General features: G+C 37.5%; 1 protein-coding gene across 1 annotated transcript in view; it reads left to right on the top strand.

Annotated features, from left to right (window-relative positions):
* Positions 1-13,350, top strand: part of ARID1B (AT-rich interaction domain 1B) — a 405,190-nt gene that overhangs the window by 302,357 nt on the left and 89,483 nt on the right. The window contains 1 exon segment of the mRNA XM_061207638.1: positions 9,872-9,961. Coding sequence (XP_061063621.1) covers positions 9,872-9,961 — 90 coding nt within the window.

The raw sequence follows: 13,350 nt of genomic DNA, 5'->3' as shown, positions 1-13,350 counted from the left end.
AATTTGAGATCAACTAGTGTCTGTCGTTAAAACTCCAGATTTGCCATGTTGATTAGTTATATCACTATTCCATCTTGGATAACTAAATCCATCTTAGGTTGGTTGATTTTTTTTTTTTTTTTTTTTTTTTTTAGCTACAACAGTGTGAAGGGAAGAAATGCTTTTTCTCTGGCCAGTACAACTTTTGAAAAATGGGATTTCTGGGTATTTCTTTGTCTGTTAGTATTATTTAGAGATAGCACAATGTTACTTTTTTTATTTTTTTATTAATTTATTTATTTGTTTATTTTTGGCTGTGTTGGGTCTTCGTTTCTGTGCAAGGGCTTTCTCCAGTTGCGGCGAGCGGGGGCCACTCTTCATCGCGGTGCGCGGGCCTCTCATTGTCGCGGCCTCTCCCGTTGCGGAGCACAGGCTCCAGACGCGCAGGCTCAGTAGTTGTGGCTCACGGGCCTAGCCGCTCCGCGGCATGTGGGATCTTCCCGGACCGTGGTACGAACCCGTGTCCCCTGCATTGGCAGGCAGATTCTTAACCACTGCGCCACCAGGGAAGCCCACAATGTTACTTTTAAAAGGGTGAATGATTTGTTTGCTGGAGCCTGTGGTAGTTCAGAGTTAGTGTGTTTGTTCTTACCGAGTTTCTATAGTTGTATGCTGTAATAATTTAGAAAGGAATTAACCAAGGGAAATTTTAGTCTAAGTAAATGATTAATGTAGAAATCCTACTCATCTCATGTTTATTCTCTGCTACCCCAACACACAGTGGTGGAGTATAACTTAAACATGATTACATCTGATCAATAGTTCTGATTTGTTTATTTGTTTTGGTCTGGCCAAAAAAAGTTGGAAGAATAAAACTACAAGGAACCACTTCTCTAAAAATATATCTGCTAAATGCACTTGCCGTTTAAGTCTTAGACCTGCATTTTCATTAAGTGCTGGGGAATCCAGTGCATCCTATACTAGATCTAATTTGAAGAGGACATAAATCAAATTCTGTTACTGACATTTATTTATGGAGGCCTCTTTACTAAGTATGGAGAGTGTACCAGCTTTTTAAGTCATTGCTGTTGTTAATAAATACCATTCGATATTTACTGACTTTTTGAGCAGGTGTTCCTGAATGTATTTTTAATGATATGATTGTTTAGAATAGGGGTCAGCAACTACCACCTTTGGGCCAAATCCAGCTCGCCACCTGTTTTTGTATGTAAAGATTTATTTATGCTCCTCTGTTTATATGTTGTCTATGGCTGCTTTTGTACTACAACAGCTGAGTTGCATAGTTGAGACAGAGAACATATAGCCTGCAAAACCTGGAATTTATACTATCTGGCAATCTACAGGAAAAAGTTTGCCTATTCCTGATCTAGAATAATAAGATAAAACTACATGATTACTGATAGCTTATAAAGATCTAATTAACTATTAGTCTGCACTTGATTTCTGGAGTAATCAATCACACATTTATTTATTCAACAAATATTTATTGAATGCTTACTATATGTCTGGTTCAGGGGATATAGTAGGGAAAAAATAGAATTCTCCATACTCGTGGAATTTACATTCTGGTGAGATGAGACAAACAATACAGAGAAGTAAAATAAGAACTATGGGGATTGTCAAGACTGTGTTGCCTGTAAGAAACAGAACTTAGCACTTGTGAGTACTGACCGCCCCACCATCTTGGTCTATGAAGTATATGAAGCTGTAATATATTCATGTCTCAGTCCATCCACTGTAAGTTACACATTACTAGATGTGTGCTAATTTACCAAAAGTATACATATTAGCCTGTTCTCCCAATTTGTTACATACTAAAATCGTAATGTTTTGTTCATAAAATTGTTTAATTGATGATTATCTTGACTCAGTTCTTAAAAGCTATTTTTAATTAGAAAAATTCCCCTCAAAACCTATCCTAGTGTTAAAATTCTAAGGAAAATATTAGCAAAGAAAATACAGTAGTACATTAGGAAAATAATGCCCCATGACTAAATGAGATTTATTCCAGGAATGCAAGGTTAGTTCAATATTAACAACTCCATTAATATGATATGCCATATAAACAAATATAAAGAAAAATATTATTTCCTTTAATGAAATTCAGTACCCAATCATGATAAAAAACACTCAAGGAAATAGCAATTGAAGGACACTTTCTCAACATGGTAAAATGCACATGCCTTAGTTTTAAAGTCAATATCTTATATGGTGAGGGGAATCCTTAGAGACATTTCCACTAAGATAGAAACAAGGCTCGATGACCACTGTCTCCACAGCTATTCAACAGTGTTCTAGAGACATTAGCCAGTGCAGTTAGACAAGAGAACTCAAAGGCATAAGAATGAGCACAGAAGAAGTAGAACTGTCCTCTATATAGATGATACAATAGTAAACCTAGAAAACCCCAGAGAATCAATGATAAATTAACTCAAACTATTAAAGAATTCAGTGCAGTAGCAGATATAAAGTGAACATACAAAAAGCAGTAGCCTATACACAAGCAATAAACAGAAGACCTATTGGTAGGAAAAAAAAAAATCCTATTTGTAATAGCAACAAAGAAGGTGAAATGCACAGGAATAAATTTAACATAAAATGTGCTGCAAAACTTCTATGTACCTGAAAGAAACTAAAGAAGACTTGAACAAATGAAAGCCATCTGTTCTTGAATACGATGAACCCAACAGTCATCAGTTCTCCTTATGTTAATTTATAATATTGGTGTAATCCCAGTAAACATATCCACAAGTTATTTTATATAGTTAGATAGGTTGATACTAAACTTCAGATAGAAAAAACAAACATGCTAAAAGAACATTGAAAAAGGAAAAGCAGGGATGGGAGTTGGGGGAGGACCAACCTCACTAGACATTAAAACATGCTGTAAGAGTAGACTTTAAAAGGTTCTCATCACAAAAGATAAAATTAGATCCATATCTCTTACCACACAAACAAAAAAATTCCCAGTAGATTAAGATGAAAACACATGTGTACGTGAAAAAAACTGAGTTCCTCTTTAACTTTGGTGCAGAGAAAAGCTTTCTCACTATGACTTAGAACCCAAAGACAATAAAAATAAAAATGGATGAGGCACTTCCCTGGTGGCGCAATGGTTAAGAATCCGCCTGCCAATGCAGGGGACACAGGTGCGAGCCCTGGTCCAGAAAGATCCCACATGCCGCGGAGCAACTAAGCCCGTGAACCACAACTGCTGAGCCCGTGTGCTTAGAGCCCGTGCTCCACAACCAAGAGAAGCCGCCGCGATGAGAAGCCCGCGCCCCGTAACGAAGAGTAGCCCCTGCTCGCCGCAACTAGAGAAAAGCCCACATGCAGCAACGAAGACCCAATGCAGCCAAAGATAAATAAATTAATGGAAACCAAAAAAAAAAGGATGAGTTTGATTCCCTTTTTAAAAATTCCATTATAAAAGATACCATAAACAAAAGACAGCTGACAGACTCGGAGACAATATTCACAACTTATACCACAGACAAAGGGCTAACATCCCTGATTTATAAAGAACTATTAAAAATTTCAGGACAAAGGACTAAAAACCCAGGTAGAAAAATGGGGGGAAGACAGGAACAACAGATTCACAAAATATAAAAATAGCCCTCAAACATGAAAAAGTGGTCAAACTCAGAATTAGAGAAATGCAGATTCAAAAATCTCAGATACCATTTCTCACATAAAGACTGGCAAACATTTTTTAAATGACAGCATATTCTGTTAGCGAAGTTATGGAGAGACAGGCCCTTCAAACATTGCTGATGAGAATGTAAGTCTTTTTGTACATAGGTACATATGTCTTTTTATATAACTGACTCTTCGAACCATAGAAATATTTCACAGACCAACAAATAGCAAAACAACTAAAGCGTCATGGAGGGAAATTTGAAAATACATAACCTCTTGACCCAACGATCCCTCTACAAGGAATTTACCCTAAAGATAGGCCTCCAACAGTACAGAAATGCATATGCAAAAGATTGGAAACAACCTAAATGCCTATACATAGGAAAGTGGTTGAGTAAACTATGGAACACTCACAGAAAGGAGAGCTATATACCTATTTTTTAAATAAGGAAAATGCTATAAATTGATAGGAAGTACTCTTGGGACATGCTGTTAAGTGAAAAAGCAAAGCTTGAAAGATAACCTAGGATATGCAACTTTTCACATAAGGAAGAAGATAATATAAGGGAATATACAGCTATCCTCTCATTTATGCAAAAAAAAATATGTGAAAGATAAAGATAAACCAAAAACTAAAGGGATTGGTTATTTATAGAGGGCAGACGGGAAAAGGGGTAGGAAGAAGGAGAAATGGGAAGAAGGTAGCAGGCATGAGGAGGGAGTGACTCCTGGGCATATGTCTTTTTGTGTAGCTCTGACTCTTAGAACCATAGAAGTATTTCACATACCCCCCAAATTTGAAAACAGTTAAAACCAATCAGTATGCAAAGGGAACTCAAGATGAAATGCAAGCCCTAACAAATGACTCGGTGTTTTTCATAAGGATATAGTCTAGTAATTCTGAAATTACTTTGTGTATATAATAGAATTGAACAATACGTAAATTGATTTAGATAATGAGAACTGCTTTTCTTAACGTTGGAGAAAGAACTTATAAATAAGGACAGGGAGAAGGGTAAAATGTACCCTCTAGTTTTGGATTGGAGTTAGAGGTATTTGCATAAACTCATGATTACATACACACACAAATAAATACTAAGATACAGAGTATATATGTATGCATTAGTGTACATACATATTTCCTACCTCTGTTCACTGAGAGGGCCTAGAAGCAATAAGTCCCCAGGCATAATGAGCAGACCCAATGCCCATATCTTAGTCTCTGAACACCATCCTCCAGTAAAAAGAGATGAGCCTGGAAAATCTTGTGGTTCCAAAAATAAGGATTTGAGGGCTTCCCTGGTGGCACAGTGGTTGAGAATCTGCCTGCCAATGCAGGAGACACGGGTTCGAGCCCTGGTCTGGGAAGATCCCACATGCTGCGGAGCGACTAGGCCCGTGAGCCACAGCTACTGAGCCTGCGCGTCTGGAGCCTGTGGTCCGCAACAAGAGAGGCCGCGATAGGGAGAGGCCCGCGCACCGCGATGAAGAGTGGCCCCCGCTTGCCGCAACTAGAGAAAGCCCTCGCACAGAAACGAAGACCCAACACAGCCAAAAATAAATAATAAATAAATAATAATAAACAAAAATAAGGATTTGAAAAAAATAAAATAAGGATTTGGAACAATTTGAGCAACAGAATAATGGCAAGGTTGGATTTTAATCCACGCGTGTGTGAGTTTTCTGTTCTGTATGACAAATTACAAGTTTTGCAGCCTGAAACAGCACACATTTATTATCTCACATTTTCTCTAGCCAGGAGTCCAGTCCCAGCCTCACTGGGTCCTCTTCTCAGGGTCACAAGGCTGTACTCAGAGTGTTGGATGGTCTCGTTTTCATCTGGAGGCTCAACTAGGGAATAGTCTGCTTCCGATCTCATTCAGAGCGTTAGAAGAATTCATTTCCAGTGGTTGTAGAAGTGAGGCCCTCAGGCTCCAGAGGCTGCCTGTCCTTGCCCTGTGGCTCACTTCACATCGTAGACGCTTACTTCTTCAAGGCCAGCAGGAGCACCCTTCAGCTCAGAGAAGCCTAAGTCCTCTTTCAACATCAGGCCTACACAGGGTTATCTCCCTTTTGATTTTTTCAAAGTCAACCGGTTAGGGACTTTAATTACATCTGTAAAATCCCTTTAACTTTGCCATATAAAATAATTCTAGGAATGATAGCCCATCGCTTTTGTTATATTCTTTGGCTAGAAGCCAAGTCACAGGTTCTGCCCTCAGTGAAGAGGCGGAGATTACAGAAGAGTGTGACTCATTGGAAGTCGTTCTGTAGTGTGTCTGCCACATTGAGTCTGTATGGATACAAACAGTCTAATAAATACATAAACAAGTAGAGAAGAAGAGATAGTTCTTCCTTGTAATAGATTCCCATTAACAAATGTGGAAGGAAAGAGGGAAATACAGAATCATCGTTAGCAAACACCACTGTAATAAATGTTTCAGACAAGATTCTCTAATGGATGCTAAAATTAGTGGGTGCAAGTTTGAGGGACACAGGATTTGCATAGTCTCAAATATCTCCTAAGATACTTATCAATTACCAAGGGCAGAATAATAACTTTTTATTGGAGCTTGGTGGACAACAGCTTTGCCGAGTAATCAAGGTAAAGGTTACCACAAATGAAACATCAGTGTCATGAACCCCTTGGTAGAATGAACTGGGAAGGGCATGACACTTTAGTGGTACCAAAATGCATTACCTCGTTTCAATCATGACACAATAACAGACTAAGCCAAATTGAAGAACATTCTACAAAATGACTGATCAGTACTCTTCAAAAGCATCAAGGTCATAAAATATAAGGAAAGACTGATTAGACTGAAGGAGACTAAGGAGAAATAACAACTAAATGCGATATGAGACCCTAGAATGGAAAAAGAGATGTTAAGTGGAAAAATTGGTGAAATTCAAATATCTTTAATTAATAATCTTGTACCATCTTGTTCCTCTTGATAATTATATAAAGGTTCTATAAGATATGAACACTAGGGGAGGTGGACTAAGGGATATAAGACAGCTCCTTGTATAGCTTTATAACTTTTCTCTGAGTCTAAAATTCATTAAACAGAGAGCTGTTTTGTAAAAAGTTATAATATAGACTTGTGCTTACAATTTTAAGTCAGCAAAGTAGAAACTCAGGTGACTTATTGATGTTTCATTTCTTAGTTTGTTGCACCAAAATTTAGGACAATATTGTGTACATAGTCACTGAAGAATGAATACATCAGTGTGAAGTGGTGGAATTTATTCTATCTCACAGGATAGTTTTTTTCCAGTTCCCCCCCCCCCATTGTTCTTACATCATTATAGACACAGACTAAGGGGAAAATGGGGCTTTCTTTAAAAACTCAGTTTTAATGTTAAAGCCTTCTTGTGAATTTGGTTTATTTACTATATATGGCAACGTTCTCTTTTAAAATAATTACCAAAAGGTTTTACTTACGTCAAGCGTGTCATATAAAAATCCATGGTTTTGGAGGTGTTCAGTCAATTCAGTTGGTTCAAAGGGCTCTAAATTTTCTTCTTTCTATGGACAGTGGACAGAAATGAGTCTTCTCTATATTATGTTTCTCAGACATGTTTTCTGATTCATCATCTGCTGTGACGGTGCTTATACCTGTGCTAGTGGGGGATGAAGTTATTTCTTAGTAACTATGCAACTACTGATGGAAGGATAGGGGTTGAAAGCAAATGGAGAATTTTAAACAGTTTGGGCAAGTCTGTCTTTACCATGAAAAGGCTCTTGTTTGTTTCTTTAAAGGGTGGATTTAGTAAATGAGTAGATAGCTCACTGCTTTAGAGATATCTCTCTTAGAATCGCACCAGACAACCAGTGGTGCTGCTTGGATATGGAAGTATTTTATGAATTCATGAGAGTTCTTACAGCCTTTTTTATTTTTACTTGAAACAGTGTACATAAGAGCAGTGCCTGGGGCGTGCGTAGTGTAAGTAGTGGTGTCCTGTATTAACGTAGAATTACTGTTTGTTTTTACTGTCATGAGTCTATGAGTCCGGTCTGTCAGGCAGAAACAACCATTATAATGTAAGCGCTTACTGTCTTACTGCAGCTGATTCCCCAGTGACATTCTAGAAAGTCAGTATTTGGCTGCAGAGTGCTTTAAGTTTCTGAATGGCCTGGAGCTTGGGGGCCTTAGAGTATTTCATAGGAACCACATGACCCTGAGTGGACACACAGCAACTTTTGTGTATCTGTAGCCAAGCTGATGGCAGTGTTTACCCTTGAAGTTGTTTTCACCCAAAATGTAAGTGTTTTTTACTTTATATTTAATTATTTGGTACTAATACTAATTTATTACAGATGTCTAAGAGTAAATGATGAATGGTTAAACAAATTCTTTGCTGTTTGTCTAGGTCTTTTATCATACTAGCTGTGGCTCTAACTCCTACTGGTTTCACAGCACATTTTTCAGTGTCTATAAATTCAGCTCTTAATTTTCACTTTATCTGAGAATGAAAGTGGCAGTTGTACCCAGCAGCATTCAAATACGTTCATACGTTTTACGTTCTTTTCTAAAAGTGAGAAACTAAACTCCCAAAAACAGTTTGAGAATTTTTTATAGTTGTATTTTAACAACTCTTTATACCTATTATCTAGATAGAAATTCATCTTCCTGCCTCTCTGGCTGTCACAGATACAGCTGTTATTAGAGTTAGTAATGAGGGGTGGTCCTCAGAGACCATTCTCTTCCTGGTCTGTCCTCAGGCTGCCTGGCCTAGTAGAGACGCCATCAGGTGAAAACACAAGAAGGGATTGTTTTTTGTGTAAAACACCAGGCTATGCATCACGACCTTTGCCGAGGTGAATTGGTGGTGATCTTCAGTACATTCATTTCCCTCTCTACGCAATAACTGTGATTCCTCTTAGCAATATACAGAACTGTGCAAGAAGTGGGTCCTATGGTGTCAAAGCAGTTCACCTGATCTAGCGTGATCACAGACTACCATACCAGAGGGCTATGTAGGGATATATATATACAGGTATATACGGATATATATGTATATGTGTGTGTGTGTGTGTGTGTGTTTCTGTCTTTCCAATTTATTTTAGCAAAGGGGGAGGTTAGAAGATAAAAATAGCATGGTTGTCCTCATATGCTTTGTGTATCTGTAGCCATGTTGATGGCAGTGTTTACCCTTGAAGTTGTCACCCAGAATGTAGGTGTTTTTTACTTTATATTTATTTATTTGGTACTAGTACTAATTTACTACAGATGTCCAAGAGTAAATGAATGGTTAAACAGTGCTTTGAGGATTATGCTAAATTCAACTGCCATTTTTATTCTATAATACTTTTAGTCTCAGAAATGTATCTAAACTTCTGAGGCAGAAAGTGAGTTGAGATTGTCAGGTGCCTCTGATGATTCTTAAATTTCAAAATCCTGTCTCTAGCCTTCACATGATTCACTGTCTCTCTTTAATTAATAAAACAGTAAATATCTTTTGCTTTAATTCATATTCTCAGATTAAGGACCATTAAATAACAAAGATTTATTAAATATTTGTTATGCTAATGGAGGGATTAAAGGAGTAAAAGACATGATTCCTGGCTCGAGGAGCTTACATTATAATTTGAAAAGACAAACAGCAAAATTTAAATAAATGGGAATCAAATAGATGGTAAATATTGCTTTATTAGCAATAAAGATCAAAAGAGATACAGAATAATATTTCTTCTTTAGTGACAATGTACACTATATTTTATAGTAGTGTGTTTTTTAATTGAGATTTTCCTCTAAGTTTTTGTTAAATCTCTGACTTATTATAAGATTTTTTAGAAGTCGCTTGACATTACTATATTGAATATTACCAATGAAAAATTGTTGGCCACTATTCATGCCTTCCCACTTAGAGACTAGTCTAAACTCAGGAGGATGAGTTTAATTCATCAGTCTTGGATTTTGTTAAATGCATTGTCGAAGTGTGTGTCAGGAGATTTCAGCTACAGATTGATTTGTCTGTGAATTTGGGAACTCATACAGTAAGAAACTGAACTTTTCAGGAGGTAATTCGATAAATATGTTTATGCCTGTTTCCTCACTGTTTTACCAAAAAAAGTATAAAAATATCACTCTTTGAGCTATATGTTTTTCTTTGTGAAGCCATACTTTTGTGAACATGGAGATTAAATTTAACTGTGTCTTGATTTTGCACAATTGCAACATTAATGCAGAGGGTTCCCTATCCCCACTTCCTCTCCTGTGTTTTACAGGCAGTCAGATGCCTCCTCAGCCACCTGGGAGCCAGTCAGAATCCAGTTCTCATCCTGCCTTGAGCCAGTCACCAATGCCACAGGAAAGAGGTTGGTCTTCAATTCATATCTTACATACCTTTGTGTTTTGAGTATATAAGGCTTATATGAACTTGCTTACCTGTGCACCTCCTTCTAAATAATTTTTTAAAGGATATTATGTTTCCTTATCAGATGAAAGTAATCAATAAGAACCTACATGTAACAATAAATATTGAAAAGAAGGATGCTTTCTTGCAGATTGGGTGGTTTTACCAAAGCGCAGTTCAAGACCCAAAGAATATATATGTCCACATAGAACCATGAAGTATACTTTATACATGACTATAGTCTGATATTTGATCTAGCTGTGTAAAAATGACTGTTAATGATTCAATTTGGATATTGGTCCTAATGAGGTAAAAAAGTATTGTAAGTATGTGTGTCTGTTTAGCTGGTTTGATCAGTTACTTGTCCCATGATATTTAACAGTAAAATTTTAAACACATAGTAAGACCTTGTATCGTAGAATTATAGGATCTTAGAACTGGAGCTGACCTGAAAGATGATAGAGTCTGTTCACCTCAATTTATGAATAAAGAATATGAGGACCACAGAGGTTCTGTATGACCTTCCCATTCTCAGAAACAAGTTAATGCCAGAGCCAGAGAAAAGAATGTGAGCTACTCCTGAAGCCCTTGAACAATCAGGTTGTCCCACATCTGCAAACTCTTTGACCTTTCACTCAGTTCTGCATGTTGACCCCCATATGTTATTGCCTTGATGGAAGCCTTAGGCCTTCCTTTGTTTGCTTCTGTCTTCTCTCTCCCCTTCAGAAGAAGTACAGCTACTTTTGTTGATGGTGGAGGTGGTGACTTTAATCCAGATTAGTGTAGACCAGGGTGTAGACCGGGCCTTATAAGCCTGCTGCACTATTTAGTGCTTTGCCAAGTCGCTTCCCCACTGCCTGTGGGTCAAGGCTCATCTGCCCCACCCCATGGAGACGCCACCTTCCTTCACTCCCCTTCCTCTTTCACACCCGCCCAGAAGACAGAAATTGCTGGCTTGGTAGCTGATACTTAAAGGCTCCTGACCCCTAATGTTTATAATTATTACTGTATGGGTTGTAAAGATGATGATTTGTTTCTAATTAGAATTATAAGTATAAAGTTTCAGTTATTTTACATATTAAAAACTCAGCAATGTGTTATTTAGAAAGTAATACCAGTGAAAAGATGAATTAGCCTCATCTATATATCATTCGTGTTAAAATGAATATTTAGTAAGAATAAAATGAAATTTTAATTTCTAATACCTTTACATATTTAACTTTTTTATTATAATTTAATGTATAATTAATACTTTAATTCCCTTATCAAAATACTACAGTATGTCTTAATAATGGAATAGTTCATGGTTTTTAAACTTTACGGTGCACAAGAATCATCTGGAGAACTTGTCACACGAGATTGCTAGGCCACACCCCCAGGTTTCTGATTCAGTAGGTGTGAGGTGTGGAGCGCTCACAGTCTGCATTTCTGACAAGTTCCCAGGTATTGCTGATGCTGGTGATCTGAGGACCATACTTGGGCAACCCCTGCCTTATAACGATGCTATAATATGTTTTAGTAGTTGTGTGATGTGTGTATTTGTTTCTCTAAACCTTCCACTGTGACCTCCTATAAATCAGTCTTGCATCTCACATCCTCTCTATCAATTGCTTGTTCTGTGTTAACTCCTCATATGGCTCTGGTTGTCTGGAAGACATTACAGACGTTCATGGAGAGAGCACTAAAGCTAAGGCAGGGGGGATTCTCCCCAAACTCCTTTTCTTGGCCGTGGGTTGTACCTACCTTGTGTGGCTCGGTCAAGGAAGTGAAGAAAAAAGGATAAAAGAAACTATCCTACACTGAAAGCCCACTCAGGCCAGACCCAGAGCTAAAATGAAGATTTTTGTTATTTAATCTTCACCATGTCCCTGAAACATCATTCCTACTGCGAGAATTCTGCTAATTTTGCAAGGATCAAAAGATAAGAGATACCTTATTTGGAAGTCCTACAGTTCTAACCTTTACTGCTAAGAACTAAAAAAGAGAACCCCCTTCCACATCCTCCAGTGTCTTTCCAACCCTTTCCTCCAGATAAGGAATTTTAAAATGTAGAAAACCAAATGTGAAGGATGAGATGACAGGAAATGTAGTTAAATCAAACTTTTAACTTCATACATTTGCAAGGCAAAATGGAGGATGTTCCCCTGGTGTCACTGTATGGGAACCACTATGTTGATATGTTTGGGGTTTTTTTTCCCCCTCTTATGTATAGTGTGGTCTTGGTAACTAGTAGTGGATACATAACAATCTGGCTAATATAATGACCATTTCCTTCAAATAGCAAAAATGAGTTTCATGATTTGCTAAATCTGAATTGATTTTCATGAACGTATTCCTCCAACTTCCCCTGAGACTGTGCTGCATGCACCATGTGCATCCCTGTGTGCCTTTTGTTGGTTGGACAACCCCTGAGAAGGAAAACTTATTTAAAAATGACTGTCGCATGATGCTTTGCCATGCGTGAGTTAAATTTCCTCTAAAATTGGGTAGCAAGTACTTTTTTAAAAAATGGCTTTGTTATTTGTTAAAATCTAGGAAGAAACATTAGCTCCTACCTAATGACACTTGATCAGATGTTTTCATGGCAAATGACATGAATATTTTAATGATTTGATACAATAATGAAAACCTTTTCCTTGTTTTACCATCATTTGGTATGTACCAACAGTATATATAGTGCAAAATAAATCTAAGAAAACCGTTGCTAGAAAATTCCCCAGTGTTGATTCCCATGTATTGAAAAGTAATTTAACTTCATTTATACCTTTACAGTTTTGTATATCTGCCCCCCCCCCCCTTATTTAAGGAAGTAATGAAAGAAGCAGAGAGGAAAAAAAATACATTGGTGAGTTAGCATCTTATTTTTTAAAATGTATTCTTTCTCAGAAACCATGGACCTTGATAGACAAGATAAGAACATAGTTTCTGTACTGCCGAGTGCTAAAATAACCAAGTTAAACACTTCCTTTTACACTTACTTTGTTTTAACAAGTAAGATTATAAGAGAGTAAGATTCCACAATTATACACATTTTCTTTAATGTACCCACAGGAGATAGATTTTCTTTAATGGTAGAGAATCTAGAAACACACTTGCCCAGAGACAACTGCACAAAACAGGAGATGCAGCCTACTTTCCTTTGGAGGTGCAGTTTTCTGGGTCGTCTCCAAAGTCCTCGTGAGGGACAGCAGTGCTGACAAACTGCCCTGGAGCTAGGTTCCTGCAGGCTCAAGAAGCTGATCTCCTGCTCTGCTGTCATTCCTTTGTGTTTGGTCTTTGTATCCCCATTCAGGAAGAACATTTATTAATAAACTACATACCCTGTTTAGGAGAATTTTGCAAATCTGAGGC

This window comes from Eubalaena glacialis, chromosome 12 (assembly GCF_028564815.1).
Source record: "Eubalaena glacialis isolate mEubGla1 chromosome 12, mEubGla1.1.hap2.+ XY, whole genome shotgun sequence".
Classification (NCBI taxonomy): domain Eukaryota; kingdom Metazoa; phylum Chordata; class Mammalia; order Artiodactyla; family Balaenidae; genus Eubalaena; species Eubalaena glacialis.
Note: the sequence above shows the minus strand (reverse complement) of the source record. Positions and strands in the feature narration are given on the sequence as shown.